At 42.1% G+C, this 18,093-nt stretch overlaps 2 protein-coding genes across 6 annotated transcripts in view; both read right to left on the bottom strand.

Annotated features, from left to right (window-relative positions):
* hoxb3a (homeobox B3a) overlaps positions 1–18,093 on the bottom strand; it is a 63,918-nt gene that overhangs the window by 37,744 nt on the left and 8,081 nt on the right. For 2 of the 5 annotated variants that reach the window (XM_063903798.1, XM_063903805.1), the window contains exons 1-2: positions 15,469–16,010; positions 2,496–2,806 (exon numbers count right to left, since the gene is read on the bottom strand). The gene's annotated coding sequence lies outside the window, so the exon portion shown is untranslated. Of the gene's footprint in view, positions 1–2,495; positions 2,807–15,468; positions 16,028–18,093 lie in introns of those variants that run through there. The other 3 variants (XM_063903799.1, XM_063903800.1, XM_063903807.1) reach the window with 3 other exon arrangements.
* hoxb4a (homeobox B4a) lies at positions 4,663–9,992 on the bottom strand. Its single transcript, XM_063903812.1, has 2 exons — positions 8,111–9,992; positions 4,663–6,557 (listed from the first exon to the last, which is right to left on the bottom strand). Exons 1-2 carry the CDS (start codon positions 8,574–8,576, stop codon positions 6,280–6,282), a joined length of 744 nt encoding a protein of 247 aa, XP_063759882.1. The 5' UTR covers positions 8,577–9,992; the 3' UTR covers positions 4,663–6,279.

The following is an 18,093-nucleotide window of genomic DNA, read 5'->3' as shown; positions in this document are numbered from 1 at the left end:
AGAAATCTTTATATATACTATTTAGTCCCGTAACTTTGGATGCTGACTGAAATCAAAGCAATGTATTATAAATCAGTTCAAACGTTACCATTGTAAGTCTTGCAAGATGGTAAAGATTGCACAGATAGTACAATACAATGTTGCATTGCACAAGATCCTGGTGAAATGTGAAATAGAAAATGAAGGGGCTAATCCAAAATACAGGAACCATTAAACGCTGGAACCGAACTGACCAACAGCATTTTCCCCATATGCCTTCCTCTCTTTGATTAATCAGTACACGCCAACACACACGGCCCCTCCCAGCTGCAGGTCAGGTTACCAGGCTGGAAAATATCCAGCAGCCCCCAAAACTATGCCAGAAAATAATCTGCAGATCACTGAATTGCACAAAGCCTGTGAAAATATAAGCATTATATTCCATTTGTTTCTATGTTACTATGGATCTGTTTGTCGAAATGGAGGCTGAATTTTACCCAACATTCCTCTGAGTACAGTGTGCAAACATGGCTGAAACATAGAAAGCTAGGACAAAAAGGCTCTTCAGCAGCTTTTCAGCAAAGCAATCAGGAAGGGCAGCCTCTGTTTACACCAAGGTTCATGTCTGTCCAAACACTATCCAACATCAGACTCTCTCAGCCCTGCCGGACCCTTTCATAGCACATGCTAAAGTTAGCATGTCTCCCAACAGCTTGTAATAGACTGCTCCAAGCTTCAATGGAGGGACAGAAGCTCAAATGATGAAAACGTGGAAAGTGGCTTTAATGCAAAATGTCCAAAACTTTATTTGTTTGAGGGCAAGACATTATAATAATATAATGTTAAAGAAAAGGCTAATATGGTGCATTTCAGCCAGGGTCATCAACACAGCCTCATTTAGCTGACAGTCAGCAGTGGCCTGTGGCTGACCTCTGCCCAGCTCTGTGTCTGTCTGGGTGTGGGAGCGTAGATACGGCCGTGCCCCGGGGTACAGTGCCCTGAACTCGGCCTGTTATGACTAAGTGGCCCGGGGGCGCTCTGGAGGTCTGGGAATGTCCGAGGGAACGATGGGATCGGCAGCCTCACGAGGTCAAGGGGGAAGGCAGGGGTGTGTGTGTGTGTGTGTGTGTGTGTGTGTGTGTGTGTGTGTGTGTGTGTGTGTGTGTGTGTGTGTATGTGTGTGTTTGTGTGTGTGAGCCGAGGAGCGTTGGGGAGGGTGGGGGGTAAACACGGGTCAACCTCTGGCTTCAGAGCCAGCGGACCTCATCGGTCAGAAAAGCGTGTCCCCTGGTTGAACCCACTGCGACCATTCCGCTGCCTGCTCGGACATTGATTTCTCTCCTCCACTTTCACAGCTCTTCCTTCGATACCCTTCTTTCTCTCATATGTTTTCTTACCTCTCCGCACATCCTGTAACCCCATGAGGCCAGAGCCCCCCCAACCAGAACCGTTGCCCTTTATTTTTAATCCCGGGGAGATTGATTTCTGGAGGGGTCAAACAGCAGTGAGTGGTCGGTTCAGCAGATGAGCGGACGCGCACCACGACCGGCGATCGTTCGCAGTTCATTTGGAGAGGCTTGCAGATCGTTTGTTTTCGATGTAAATTGTTTTGAAGCGCAACCGAGAGAGTATCCATTAACCAGAGCTCCCCCTGTTCTTTTAATTTTTCTTATTCGCTCTCCCTCCCCTCCACTGCATCCCTCTCTCCAATTGAGCGCGGTATTATTCATATTCCCACTGCAGTCTCCACAGCCTGATAGCACCTGGCCAACAAATTAAGAACACACACACACACACACACACACACACACACACACACACACACACACACACACACACACACACACACACACACACACACACACACACACACACACACACACACACACACACACACACACAAACACTCTCAGAAGCGTGCATGCAACAGTATCTCATTAAAAGCTATAGGCCATAGCAACACTTTATAACCACAGAAACGCAGCCAAGACAAAATGCATAATAAGCTTCTGTTGAACCAGGAATTATTCATATTCTGTCACATTTTCTGGAGTTATATGAACCTATATAGGCGACTGTGTTAAGTTTCCTACCGTATTTGGATTACATGAATTAAAATACACCAGGTCGAATCTAAAAATAGCAAACCCAAATAACCAAATCCTGTGCGTAAAAGATTCGCAAAAACACAACGACAGATGCTCGAGGCCTCATGAGTGACAAACAGACGCAGAAGTGACACCCCCGCAGCAAAGGGGGGGGCTGGGAACATTTGTGCAAACTGACGAGAAATCAGTACAAGCCTGTCATTTGTAGATGCAAACACACACTAACAGATGCACACCTTCCAACACAAACACGCAACTCCAAAAGTCCCTGCGCTAAAATCAAAGCCCCACAGGCCATAAACTCCTGACCTCACCAAATGCACAGGGGGCAATAAAACCATAAAAACGCCACAGAGCCATCAGACAGGAACAGGAGAGCTAAAGAAGAAAAAAAGGTTAGGTGCTTACCTTGGATGGCACCAGTTTCAGAGCCCTCGATGCCATTTTCTTCTTCTTCTGCACTGGGAGGCTCTCGGACTGGAGTTTCTCTGGAGGGATTTTCTTCTTTCCAACGAGGAAGGAAAAAACTTTTTTTGTTATGCTAGGATACTTGTTGGGTGTAAAAAATAGCTGATGGGTGGGAAGGGGAGGTGTGACTGTTTATGTGTGTGAGGGAAGGAGGGAGGAGGAGGGGGGTTCCAAGACGTCTTCTTTTCCTTCCCCTCTGTCTGCCTCTCTGTTCCTTGCCTCTCTCCTGGCAGAAGGGGTCTTGTGTGTGGCTGCCGGATGACAATAGAGAAGAAGAAGAAGGAGAAGAAGTGTTTAAAGAAGGACCAGTGATTAATGATTGTTTCTTGTATAATTCTCGCATTTTTCTTGAGGTGCCGTCCCTTCTGCCCAGTTTACAAAATAATGGCGGTGAACTTTTTCAGAAGGGTGAGGGGAGTGGGGTGGGCTTCCCCATTCACATGAGCAGCAGAAGGCCTGGCTGATAAAGGGAGGCTAAAACAGAGTAAGGATTCCTCGGTGGATTTTATTGTGCAAGGTGTCACATAGCACGCAAATTCATTTATTTCCACTCGGACTCGAAGCGCTCAGAGGCTTCAGGGGTTATTGTGGAGGCACATATGTGTGTGAATATTAGGGAGGGGGTCTGTTTGTCCAATATAAGACAATTGGGACAAATATAATCTTGTGTGTGTGAAGGGGAGAGTATTACACCTTAGAACCATAAGCCAAATAAAATTATAAACCATAAAAAACCAAGTGAATAATTAAAGAAAAAACGACGAGAAGAAGAAAACTGGACATTTATGGACAATTTAAACATTTTAAACGGGAATGGCAACGCACCTTTGGAAGCAAATAATACAAATATTATTTTAAATAAGAACAGTGCTGTAAGAAACAATGGAAATGATGGTTCAAAAGCCCACTATGGATTTACCATTTTGGTGCAATGTGTGCGTCTTTGTGTATTTGTTGAGCACATCTAGGTGTACAGTTTGATAGGAGGAGCTGGAGCAGCCTCTCATAAACAGGAAGAAAACAGATAAATGGGCAGAGGGAGTCTCTGTGGCAAGAGGCCCAGGGAGAAATCAGCCAACAAGTAATAGGGAATCTTCTCTGGGCCGAGGAATACGAGCGGACCAATTTAGGGGGCACACTTTTTTGTTTAAAGTTCATCGAGAGGAATGCTATTTTCTCGTTCTCCCCCCTCTCCTGCTCCATATTTTTCGATACCTGCTCTAAGAAAAGAAAATGAAAATTAATACGGGAGCCGCGTCTTACAAAAGAAGCCATTCGTCATGTTGATTATCTATTTGCTTGTCAGGGTTTGAGCTATGGCGCAGGCCCGCTCCCTTTTGTAATATATAAAAAATAATACACACGTGTGCGCACCAGCACCGCTCCAGAAAACAGCGAAAAAACTAAAATTACACTCATTAAAGCATTAAAGGAGGGGTTTTTTCCTTTATAGTTAAAGGAAGGAAGGGAGAGGAGGAGCGGTGGTGTCGGGTCGGTGCAAACGCGTCTGAGCAGCCGTTAAATTAACGGGAGAACGGGAGTGAAACGGAGGGACGGTTTGTGATTTAAAACGAGATTACAGGACGTAATGTACCAAGATCACTCATGGCCGGGACAGATTAATCATCGCGCACTGCTGATTTCTCCAGACAGGTCTCTGCGCGTTTGTGGGCAAAAGCAACAGTGAAATTAAATGAAATTATTTATTGTGTGTGCATATGCTTTAAATACATCCCTCACGTTAAATGTGCATGAGAGAGAGGGGGAAATATATGTTTCCTGGAGCCAGCCAAAGGAAGAAAAAAAGGAAAATGTTCCAATACAACAAATAAGATGATTTAAAAAAAATCTAAACCTCTTGACTATCATTACACTGAAAAGGTGACTTTAATTAAATGGTCTAAGTTGACAAATTTCACATAACTATATTAGGTTAGTTGAAAGCCATAATATTAAGATTAAATACAAATTGTTAGGTAAAATTTATGTGAAAAATGTTGACATGATACATTTAATTGAAGTCAACGTTTCCGTTTTTTAAGTGTATTTAGGAATTTTAACCAAAAAATAATCGTTCTTTTGCGACAAAGAGAGGAGGATAGAGAAATTATATTTTTAGACATTTATTTAAATTTCTATGAACTATTTACAAATAATAAGAAGGTAGACACTGAGGAGGCAAAAGCAGAGACGTACATCGGAGGAGGTAACACATGTTCAACAATAGTATCATTGTTAGCATCATAATCATCATATAGAAACTGATCTTTGGAATGTAAATAAAATAACATCAATTGAGAAACACTTGCAGAATAACATATCTAAAACAAGGTGACAGACAGAAGGGGGAGGGAAGAAAGGAGAGGAAGTGTGTGCGCATTACATGTGCAGAAAAACGACAAAGAGCAAGAAATATAAAAAATAAATCCATTCAGACATGCAATAAAAAGCTCCTTACTTTTCCCATTTCCCTTGCTAAAATTAAATTATATTTTCAAAATGTCCACATACAAGAAATGAATAGTTTGTATTGCAGGTAATAATATTATAATCACACATTTTTAAAAAATAGAAAAAGCTCGAAAAGCTGTCACTTCATTGAACGAGCAACAGAAAATAAGAGGACAAAACAACATTAAAATATATATAAGTACAACTGAGGTAATAGGTAGTACATTGTATAGTGCTGCGTGTATAATGTGTTTTATTAGTACCAGGATTTTGGTTTGAATATTAATGTTTAGGCAACTTTATAAACCCTGTTTGATTGGTAGTGGAAGATGGTTTAATTTAACTTTAATTCCCTGTATATTACATCACAACATGAACAATAAACGGACCACATGAACGCGCCTCATCGTCCTCATCATTTACAATAAACACTGAATTCAAAAATAACTGTAAGTGAAATTTGAAAAGCTATTGTTCTCATTCAACGAAACACAAATAATTATAAAGCAGCAAGACTGAAAACTGCCTGCTGTCATATTGGATCATACCGGAGGTAATATTTGACGTTATGCACGCGTGTGTGTGGGTTTGTGTGCGTGTGCGGGTGTGTGTGTGTGTAAGAATACTTCTCTTGACGAAACGTGAGTTCCATTTATCACACGTGCGTGGGTGAGGGGTAGTGGTTGTGTGGGGTGGGGTGGGGGGGTGGGGTGGGGGGGTGGGGGGTAATGGGTAGAGCCGCGGTTCACCCCTTTGCTTTGTACCCGCCGAGTAAACATGACAAATGGGGCCCGAGTCTGGCATGATTAAAGATGAAAACGAGGATCCATCTTCACCAAAAAAAAAAAAATCTCGGGTTGAGAAAATAAAAATAAACAACACGCACGAGGACACGTTATCCTGAGCCTACCGTGATAGGAAGTGAGAGAGGAGTAAAACAAAAATGAAGAAAACAGACAGATAAAAAGCAGGGGGGGAGACAGAGAATAAAATCAAAGAAGCGTCCGAGTCATTTTCTCAGTTTGTTCCTTCGCGTACTTTTGTTCATTTCATGTTTTGTGAATGGGAACACTCCCCCCCCCCCACCCCTCCCACATCATAACGTCATATTAGTGTGTAACATCATGCGGCAATGACATCCCTCTCCCCTTCCAGAGCAGGGGCGTTTTTCCGTTCAAAAGTGCAGGCTCCGGTGCCGCTTCGGCGTTCAGTTTGGGAACAAAAATGCAGACACCGGGCCACAGAACCGGGCTGCAGGGGCCCCTATGCGGCTCTAAGATCCGGTCAGAGCCTGGGAGTTTGTGTTGCTGTTAGCCCCGGAGCGGACCTTGGTGTTGGGCAGCTTGTGGTCCTTCTTCCATTTCATCCTCCGGTTCTGGAACCAGATCTTGATCTGCCGCTCCGAGAGGCACAGCGTGTGAGCGATCTCCACCCTGCGCCTGCGCGTCAGGTACCGGTTGTAGTGGAACTCCTTCTCGAGCTCCAGGACCTGCTGGCGCGTGTAGGCCGTCCGCGAGCGCTTCGGCTCCCCCCCTGAATAGTTCGTGCTCACTGTGGGACAACAATGGGAATAAAAGAGCGTCACAATATTATTGTCTTGAGAGAAAAAACACACACAATGCAATCACGTCCAAAATATAAAAGATAAAAGGTATCTTTCAAAAAAAGATATAATAATAATAATTATTATTATAAGAATAATAATAATGTAATTGGGACTTATTGTAATGTTGTAAAGTCCTAACTATTAAGCTGACCTAAAGCCATATTTTCCACAGTGCAACATCGGGAATTCAGAGGTTTTTCAACACAATATTGGCTTGCACTGAATACTATTGTTTTATATCTGGCATATATCTTATGTCTTGCTCATTAAAAAGGAAGCGACACAGATGGTTATTTGAAACAGCACATAGAGCCACATGAAGAAACACAAATATCTCCTCCATTATGAGCATGGAGGAGAAATAAAGCCGCGGCTGTTATAAAAAGGCTGCAACCTTGACAGAATCTGCTCTGATAGCAGTCCTCTTTAACCCTGCCACAAATACATTTTCCCATTCAGCTGTTGCAGCAGATTTTTGCACTACAGATTGTTGACTTTGCCTTCGCAGTGAACATGTTGTCAGGTGTCAGTGCAGGCCCTGTGGCGGTGTGAATCCTGACGCTTGTGTCCAAATGTTGTGATTCGAAAATGGGGGGGCCATGCACGGACGCATTTCGGAAAACTCGAAGTGTCTTGCAGTTTTTATACATTAGCGTAGAAAAAATCCAGTAAAATCTAAATAGCCGGACACACACGCAGTCATAAGTCTTTTCTTTCAGTGGTTGAAAATGAAGGTGTTGTTCGGGAGGGGGGCGGGGGGCTTAATCACAAACTGATTCAACAAATAGCCAATACCTAAACCAAACACGATGCAATGAAGTCAGATGTCGAACACATGGCAGCTAACTACGAAGGTTAAAATGCAAGAAATTGTTTTGGTTTTGCTTACCGATTAAACAGCCCGGTGCAGTGAACGCATCACGCTGCATTTATAAACGTTTTGTCGCCCCGCAAACGCGCGCTCGGGTTCTCCCAACAAGCAATAGGCAGAGAGTCTATTAGAAGCTCACAGAGAGCCAGAACAGGCTGCAGCTCTTCGCTTTTACATTAGTGTTTTACGGCCGGCTCCATAAACATGAATATTTCAGCTGCCATAAAACTTTCCCTCCCCTGAAACAACGAGTAGGGAAGAAGGGCTCGACAGAGTAAAGTACACCGTTTATACAACTAGGCCACTTAAAATCAAATTACCAAAGCATAAAAGCTAACTTATGGGCTCGCTCTGAGTTGTCATAAGGCGAGGAATTAGAGCCTGAGATCGAACTTCAAAAGGCACCTCAGCGGAGAGGTGTAATAAAAATTTATGGAGGGTGTAATTATATTGGCCCTGCAAACAGACGATCGTAAATCTCGACCCAAGGGCTACTCTTGTACTTCTAGCAGAGAAACGGTGAGAGGGGAAGCCGTAGATTGTGACGGTGGACACCTAGCTGACTGCACAAAGACGCAGCGAGGGGAGAGAGAGAGGGGGGATAGAGGGAGAGAAGTTTGCACTTACCGATGTTTACATGGACTTTTTTCATCCACGGGTACACGACGGGGTCTTTCCGAGTGCTAGTAGGGGACGAAGTGCTGTGGCTGTGGGGCGTTTGCCCGTAAGAAGACGCGGGCGGAGGCGGGCTGGGTGTCACCGACTCGCAGCGGTGGCTCAGCTCCGGGACAGGGGTGGCTTGTAGTCCGGCTGAGGGGAGGACGTGACTTCGGGGAGACATCACCACCGAGGCGGGCTGTCCCGGACGCTGCTGGCATTGCGTGTACGGCAGCTCCACTCGCGGCTGGTGGTGGTTCTGGGGGTGCTGTTGGTGGTACAGGGAGTCCGGCTGGAAGGCAGCGGGCTCCTGCCTCTGGGAGCTGTAATAGTCCGGAGAGTGGTTGGGCAGATAGTCGCTCTGAGAGTACTCCTCGCAGGGGGGGAACTTCGGGTCCACATAGTTGGAGTTGATCAAATAGGAGCTCATGGCCATTAATGTCAGTCTTTTTGTGGAATTGCACCTACTCGGAAAATATATAACTACAATTTATATCTCATCCCTTTACTCTTCGGTTATTCCTGTTCCGTTGAACCCTCCTACTTTTCTGTCAAGTGAACAAAGTTAAGAAGCCACGTGACCGCGCTCGGCCAATGGCGCGCTTCCGGGACGGACCCCGGATAAGGAAATGGGATTAAGCATATACACGGGCCCCCGCACGCGCATCATCATATGGCCTCAGTTTGTTGGCATTCGCAGTCTTTACAAAACTCTCCCTCCCCCGGCACTACTCTCTCTGTATCCCTCCGCCACAAATCGGAGCGCACGCCGTTCTGAGCAGAATCACAACAAAAACAAAGCGCGTCTGACAAAATCCGTGCACGCCAGGAAACACACGAGCAACAGTATGACAAGTCTTCCCTTATGCAAACCTTCCCCCTGTTATTCGTCTGGCTGCAACTTCAGAAAGAAAAAAAGAAGCAGCGAGAAAAGTGCTCGGGGGGATTTAAAGTGGCGCCTGCACCACCCTCTGTGTATATATTTGGGTGTGTGTGCTCGCAAAAGCTTTCTCTTTTTTTCTTGTTCGTCTTGTAAATCCCTAATAACGGGGAGTGGGAGAGTGGGCCTGCGCCGCCACCCAGCAGCAGCAGCACGGTGTCAGAGATAAATCTTGCTTGTTTAGGATCGATAGAAAATTCATCAACTAATTCAGGTTACACGGCCTTCTAAATCACCAGCAGACCTTAGCATTAGGAATCCAGCACCAAAGCAGCATTCCTCCTACAGGCGCACATTCCACTTTTAAAACTCCCCTTGCATAGTAATCCAGTCGCCCTTTGCCGTGCATGAATAAACAGGATGCATTTCCCTCCACTTTCCGGTATTAACATCATTGGCATGGCAAGTCCATATTGCACGCCTGCATTTGCCCTTTAGAGATACAAGTCTTTGTTTTTCCTCCAAAAGGAAATGAATCCCCCATCCATGACGCATAACCGTGTAACACACAGCGACGTATACATTCCACTGTACAGTATTTAATGGTAGATTCTGCTTTATCTCACCATAATTTATCTCTGCACATTTTTCTTTTTCACGCAAACATTGAACCAAATACTTTATTGCGCTGTTTTACTGCTTGTATTTGCCTTTTATTTCAAATATGTTGCATTGTTGGAAGAGCCGGGAGCTTTGGATGTTCACTGCAAAACACAGCTGTACATAAAGCCTTTTAATCCTTTAATGGGCCTAAATCCTTTTTCAAAAGATAAAAGAGACTCAAAACAGTACAAAATAAGGAGCTGAACCTTATTCATTATTTAAGAAAAATAGTCCCTTTCTTTTCCCAGCATTCATACCTAAAAGATGTTACAATAACTCTTATTACCTTAACATAACATGGGCTTAAAAACAAGAAACACTGTAGTCAATAGAATCAAAATTATGTTATGTTCACACACACACACACACACACACACACACACACACACACACACACACACACACACACACACACACACACACACACACACACACACACACACAGGCTAGTTGATGGAGACATCCAAGATCCAAGTCCTTTGTTTCGAGAAAATTGACCGTCTCTAAATCGAAACCTTTCACGCACACACACACACACACACACACACACACACACACACACACACACACACACACACACACACACACACACACACACACACACACACACACACACACACACACACACACACACACACACACACACACACACACAACCCCCCCATCTCGCCTGCTTCCAAGATGAACAGTACAGTCGACCGCATCATTTTTCAACAGGACAAATAATAAATAAAAAAGAGGCCAATTCAACCAGGAATTGGCCTTTTGAAACTGTGCGACTGTTGGATGATCGAAACAAATAAAATGGACCAAACTTGGACTGGGTTTTCATCACTCTGGAGAACAGACACACAATAACAGTCGTTTCTAAATCAAATAATCACCAATAAACTCGAGAAATAAGTACGAATGTGTTTGCTGAAAAGTGATTGGGACTTGTATTCTAATATGAAGCAGCGATCCGTATAATAGCGGCTCTCTTCTTCGTGTTGGATCCACCGCTGCCGTCGTGTATAAATCCACTATATACTCCCCTAGAAGCGAATTTGTGATTGTTTCAATGATTTTTACACAAATCCGGATCTACAGGGTAGATATAGAAGACAGCGGCTCTCTGGAGGCGCGTGTTTACTCCGTCGATAGACTCTTATTGCTTTCATAAACCCCCTGTCAAGGCCATGCAGAAATATTTTCCAGATGAAGTTATAATGCTCTGACACTTCCCACGAGGCAATGTGACGATCAAAAACAAAGAAATTAAAAAAACATTTTTGAATTGATTTAAAGTCACCTTTTAAATTACGTTTCTATATGCAGCTTTAAATGGGAAACTGCTTAATAAATAAATATTCAGTATAAAAAACCAAGACATATTTTCCTTATTTATATCTATATCTATTATTACATTTTTGGATATTTTAAAATTGTAACAATAACGAATGTACGTAAAAATGCACAAAAGATTCAAGATTCAAGGCTAAATTTGTGAAAAAGTATTAATTATGGGCTAATAAAAAAATCTTATGTAGCCTATTTTGAGCTCAAGTATTTTGATATTGCTAAATGGAGAGGAGGCCTCTGACAATAACAACAAATCTTATTTTGTATCAATTGGAATTCGTTTGAAAGAAAATTGTTTTCAAAATGTAAGTAAAAACAATATCTAAAGCTTTCCATCTAACCACCCAATATTTAATTAGAAGTAAAGTTCTAATTGTCTAAAAGAAGAATCAAATAAAGGTAATAAAAGAACCTGGCAGAAGGAGCTCTGCGTAATGGAAGCAGAGATAAATGTCTTGGCACACGGGAACACTGTCCTATCAGAAAGGGTTCTGAATGATTCGGCTGAAGAATGGATGGCCCGATGAATAAATGAATAAATGTCCTTCACTTTAGTAAATGAATTGCAGTCTTGACTCCAAAACTGATTCAACTGAATTAAAAAAAAGAATCTGACCAAAGACCTGCACTCTATATATATCAAGCTGTCCTTATTTCTAAAATAAATACAAAAATAAACCATTATTGAAACATAAACGTGAATTTAAATATATTAAGCATTAAACTAGTTCATACTCTAGGTGTATTCTTTATTTCAAATGTGTAGGTCAATAGATCATTGAAGAGCAACAATAAAATACAAATAATACATACTCCATAAAAAGCTCTTTGTGCTCTTACTTAAACTGGTTTTTCCTGCCATATTTACAATGTAATTTTTTTTGCTGCATTGATTTTGTGAAACTTACACTCCCTCCCTGCTGCAGGCGATAATGCTGTTCTCTGTTTCTTCCAAAAAGTGCTCATACATCACCAAACCGGACAGTAAAAGCCCCGAGCACGGAGACTCCTCAGGCCGGGGGAGAGGCACCGTCAGTCAGCTTCTAATCTGCCTCTGCATGGCATCCCTTCTGTTATTATTTTATTATTTGCTTTTTTATTTCTCTGCCTATTTTATTCATTATTTCTATTTTATTTTATTTAGTTCCAATATAATCCAGCGTTTATGCTCTGCAGATGTGGGTGTCTTTACCTTGAACTCCCTTTGAGCCGCGGGCCATCTCAGGTATCGATCAAGGTGTTTGTGTGTCTGATTGCGGAACTTCCCCTCCCTCTGTCAAGTTTGTCAACAGGCACTATTCAGGTGAAGGCAGGGGAGTGGGGGTGGGGGTTATTGTTTCCGGCTGCAGGTAAAGGTCAATGTGCCAACCAGAGATCCACAGAGAGAGATTTAGACTTGAAATTGATTCTCTTTATGTGTAAATCTCTGCCACTTTAAATTCTGATAATCTGCACATATTGTATTCTCAGAGTGAATAGTCTATTGCATTTTCTTTTATTTGATAACAAAATAGCATTTAAAATAGCTCAATACTTCCTCCTTTTTTAAATGTAAGCCCTCTTATTGGGTTTATGAGTGCAACATTTCACACAAAAGCAAATTCCTTTTATGTATACGATGCAAAAAAAACCTAATTCTGTTTGTTACTTCATTCTAAAAATAATACCTGTAAAAGCATTAAAAAAATTAATTAAAACAAGTACAATCTGAATGCTTTATTTTGCCATTTGATTCATTTACGTTTTTTGATTATTAAGAATCCTAACCCTATCAGATACTTCAGGACCATGCTGACCAACAGTCCTGTTATCCAACCATACACACACACACACACACACACACACACACACACACACACACACACACACACACACACACACACACACACACACACACACACACACACACACACACAAATAAAACGATCATATTATAAATATCATCCTTTAGTTTCCCCGCAGACAGAGAGAGAGAGGAGATGACATACAGTGAGTGAAAAGGTCATCTGGATTTAAACATGTGCCTTTTATTGCGGGTCAATTCCGTTTACAGCTCAAACACCAACATGATCCGGAGGTGGAAATGTGCTTGGAAGGAGGGGATGAAATAAAAAGCAATAAAATATTCAAGGAGAGCAAGGGAGTCCTGGTGAATAAATACCTTTAAAGTAGTACTCTCTAAATTTACGACCTTTCTAACAAGTTAGTCCCATCTGAGGTTCACAAAGTCAGTGGTTGCCTGCGAAGCTTCTGAAAAAGAATCTCTCTTTCAGCTTCTACCGCCATTTGGTTTTGGAAAATGGATTAAATCTACGTGCGTTAAGGTAAGATTTCATAATTTGTATAGCCTAGGTATTAGTTTAATAAAGGGATACAAAGGGGGATTTAAACCTCAAAAAGATCCGGAAGGCAATGACACAACATGTCTGGGAATAAACAAACGTCAGCTGTGTAAAACATTAAATCAAATTAGCTTCATGTGTCCATCTGTTTTCAGCCTTATACCCTAAAACATGGCACAAAGGTTATTTATTTTTCTCATCCTCGGGACCTAACTGTTGTACAGCCACAAAGAGAAAATAGAAATGAACACATGAAGGGTTAAAGGCGTGATTATCCGCAGTGACCCTCTGTCAGTGCTCTGAAATATGACCGAGGTGAAAAAGCTATCAGGGCAACGAAGAAGAAGAGAATGTGCTGCTGCTCCTTTGTGCAGTTTGAAAAATACATCGAGATCCATTCCCTGGTTATTCTCATGCAAAGTATCGGCAAAGGCCTGTCCCCCCCCCATGGCATGTATTAATTGAAAGATGTTTCATGACAAATCCATAAGAGTAAATTAATATCACAATGGAGGGCCAGCAACCTGCAGCATGTCAGGTAAAACTGGAACAGCAGAGAGGCTAGAATAACCTCATGATGCTGCACTTTATAAAATCCCCCAAATCCAAACTTTAATTTGTAGAATCCCACATTGGGAAATGTTTTCGTTACAGCAGCATGTTAAACTAAAAGCATTGCACATAGTTTGAAAACGTAGTAGAAAATAAACAAAGATAAATGGATAATATGAAGGGCCAAATTACAGATAAACACAGTTTAAGTTCAAATCACTAAAGCTGTAATTCCAACCTTAAAATGTACCACCCTCCTCCCCTGCAGTGCAAGCCTAACATATAATTTTTTAATTAGTGGTGAAAATGGAAAATTACATTAAAAATAGCTCTGCGTAAAGCTTCCCCAGATTTAATTAATGGTAAATGGACGCACATGAAGTCTGGGACAATGGGAGCCTTTTATTCCAGCTAATAATCAAAGAAGCAGACAGCAGCAATCAGCAGAGCAAAACAAACCGCTGGAACCACTGCCGCTTTCTGAACTCTCATACTGGCAACTACTCCACACACCATCAACTGGAGACCACACATCTGGATGCAAACTGCAGAGCAGAAACCATTGAAAGAAATATCATTCATGCTCACTGTGCCATTATGCCACGTGGGAAATATGACCAGCATCTCTAGCAGTGTAGCTATGTGACATCATGATGTAGACGAGTTGCACAACTGTTTAAAATGTTCAAACTATTTTGGGGAGAAAGTTGTCCATGACCTCTAACCTTCTTCAGGCCAGGAGTAGTCTTCACCCTTCCCTGGTAGCCATGTTAGGGATAGTGTGTTTGTGTGTTTGTGTGTGTGTGTGTGTGTGTGTGTGTGTGTGTGTGTGTGTGTGTGTGTGTGTGTGTGTGTGTGTGTGTGTGTGTGTATGTGTGTATCTAGGGCCGAAGAAGAGCTGCTTTCACTGAAAACATTTACAAATTGACTTTAATTAAATTTATTATGTCAACAGATTTCAGGTAACTGTATTAGGTTAGTTGAAACCTAAAATAATAGGTTCAACTTAATATTATTGCTTTCAACTAACCTAATACACTAATGTGTAATTTGTTGACCTAATACATTGAATTAAAGTAAACGTTTCAGTTTTTTTCCGTGTACCATAACAAGCCTTTAATATTGTATAACAATCTGAATTATTTCCAAAATGTCTACGGTGCACCGTGACGCCACAACTGGTGGCGTCACAGAGAAGTGAGTACAGAGAATTGAAAAACGCTTGCAAAAAACAAACAAAACATACAACCTCAAAAATATGAATAATATTTATATAAGTGTCTTGGAAAGTGGAGGAAGAGGAGGCATGGGAAATGGAGGGCAACACGTGGTCTTCCTCTTCCTCCCAGCACGGGGAAAGCACCTGCCACGCACACATCATAGCAATAAAAACACACCGAACTCTCTCTCTCTCTCTCACACACACACACACACACACACACACACACACACACACACACACACACACACACACACACACACACACACACACACACACACACACACACACACTGTATGCAGATGAGGATCTTCCTCTGGTTTGTACTCACTCCTCTCACTCCGAGGATCCTCCTCTCGTTTCTGCGTCTCTCGGACATGTTCCCTGTTTGTGCGATAATATATTTTTCTCTTCTTTTTCTTCCTCTGCTTCTTCTTTCCATTTCCAACTCAGCCGCGCTCCGCTCTTATATCCGGTTTGTCTCGGCGCAGAGAAACCTTCCTCTTCACGCCTCGGCTCCTCGACTCTCTCTTCCTCCGACGCCACAGGTTTTTTTTAACCTCTCCAGGATTCTTCTTGAACAATTCCTGCATTTCCCCCGACATCCCTGTTTGTTGCGGACACACGCGCACTCCGGTAAACGCGACTGTATCCGGAACGCATAGCTCAGCATATGATAAAAAAAACTATAAATATAACTGTTAGATAGAATTTAAAGGTGATAATCCAGCAGAAACAAAGCGTCACATTGCTCGTAATAAACCGACTAAATTGGCATTAAATGGTAACGGAACCCCCCCTTACCGTGAGTGTTTCCCGGTGTTACAGCGAGCGGTTTGGGGCTGAGGGAGACCGAGCAGGGCTGCTGTGGAGACTGTGGGCTCTTTAAGGCATTAAGTGTTGTGATGGTGTGTGTGTGTGTGTGTGTGTGTGTGTGTGTGTGTGTGTGTGTGTGTGTGTGTGTGTGTGTGTGTGTGTGTGTGTGTGTGTGTGCGCATGGACTCAAGTTTTCAAATTAATCTGCCAGTTTGGCACACTCTTTGTTTAACGGACGAGGCGTGTCACTCCGCGTCCCCGGTACACATTTTAATATTGCTGTCTGAGACGCGCTGACCTCCCGTTCACCCCGAGCACAACCAAGCCCCCCCCCCCTCTCTCTATTTCTCCCTTACTCAGCCCCCCCTCCCCTCTTTCCACACCCTTTCTTTAAGCCATTTCCACCTCTCTCTCACTCCCTTCTGTCACTCTGTTCCCTCTCTCTCCCTCTCCGTCATACTACATTGAGTTGGAGTCATTACTTTGAAGAAAAATGGTCAGTAGATGTGAAAAGAGGAGGGGAGGAGGAGGGGGGTCTTTCTCTCTCCAGATTTTTCTTTTCTCCCAAGATCATTTCTCCTTTCTCCCTTTTGTTGTATAATAAATGACACCACCGCCGTGCACGCTGCCTCGTGAACCCGCAGCATCACTTCAGAGTTAAACAGGAATATTTGGCAGGAATAATGTGTTGCGTTATTGTATAAAACCCTCCGTGAGGAGCACTTATCCGGCTTTGAGTGGCGGGAGATCAGACAGGGAGCGATCAGGTGGATTCATTTTCATGTGATTCGACTCTGTGCGGAGGGATTTGTATCGAGTTCACTGCAGTTTGTCCACACCTATCCCTCCTAATTTCATTACTACTACTTTCCTGTCATTTCCACATTTCATCACTGACTCAGAAATTGATGTGTTATAATTTTCCATTTAGTTTTACATGATGTATTTTGGTGAATACTATCCTAAAAGTTTAATATAGCTACAGCAAACAGCAATGGAAAGTACATTTGCTCTATACAATTTTAAATGACTTTATCGAGTAGGCCTACTTCTTCCTCCACTCTATTATCCACATTATTTATTCAATAATTGTATCTACTAATATCAAATATTTTGCAGGGACATATTTCCATTTATATTAAAATACCTCCACCTTTAACAGCTAGTAAAATAAAATAAAATCATGTTCATTAGAATGAATAGCAAATTATAACCCATGCGTAATTATATTATTCCATAATGGTCATTATGCGTAATGAGTAGCCTACTTTTAAAATATAATTTGCTCCTAATACTTTTATACATTCACGTACAATTTTAAGTATTTCTCCATTTTGGTATTCATACTTTAACTATATGAATTCATCTTCCATCACTGGTAGGAAAAGAGGGATTCAAATAAATGCGTTGCGTTTTAAAAGTACGTTATTAAATCCCATGGCCAGTGAAAACCCGTTCCTCAATCGAGTTAATTTGCTGAACTCAGGATGAACTGTGAGACAGACGGATTCTGTAATGCAGTTATTCACCCATTACCTTTCTGTTCTGTGTTTACGTCAATAAACGGATTATTTATTTACTTAATTATCATTTTGCTCCTCTGCTGCGACTCATTTCCACTCCGCTCTGCCCCCCCTCTCTCATTTAACCATAAAGCACTGCTCCAACAATATGTGTCCAATTCAACAGCAGCTGAGATTAAACGATTTGGAGTTTTTGTTTGTTCGGAGACAAGTAAAAAAAAAAAAAAGAATAGAGGATTTGGATATGTCCTCAACTTTGTTCAAGTTATTATTATTCTTACCCTTATTATTATTATTATTAATAATTAAATGGACAGAATAACAATGGAAGAAGAAGAATTTTCGAGGCTCATCATTCTCAGCTAGAAAAGTAAACAGGACCAGACATTAATCATGCAGTGGAAAAATCAGATAAGGAAAGTAATATTTTTGGGTTGGCTTGTGAGATAGGAGTTTACTTTTGACAGGGTTCAGCTGATAAGGCTGAGGAGAGGAAGAGTTCTGCTTTGCTTTACTCTCTGAAATTGTTTGGGGAAATATAAATAGCTGCTAGCACCAGGCATAACACCACACACACACACACACACACACACACACACACACACACACACACACAC

The sequence above is a fragment of the Eleginops maclovinus genome, chromosome 16 (genome assembly GCF_036324505.1).
Source record: "Eleginops maclovinus isolate JMC-PN-2008 ecotype Puerto Natales chromosome 16, JC_Emac_rtc_rv5, whole genome shotgun sequence".
NCBI classification, from domain to species: domain Eukaryota; kingdom Metazoa; phylum Chordata; class Actinopteri; order Perciformes; family Eleginopidae; genus Eleginops; species Eleginops maclovinus.
Note: the sequence above shows the minus strand (reverse complement) of the source record. Positions and strands in the feature narration are given on the sequence as shown.

Coding starts and splice junctions, on each gene's coding strand:
- hoxb4a (XM_063903812.1), bottom strand. CDS start 8,576: ATGGCCATGAGCTCCTATTTGATCAACTCCAACTATGTGGACCCGAAG. Junction 6,558..8,110: donor AAAAGTCCATGTAAACATCG/GTAAGTGCAAAC, acceptor GTTGTCCCACAG/TGAGCACGAACTATTCAGGG.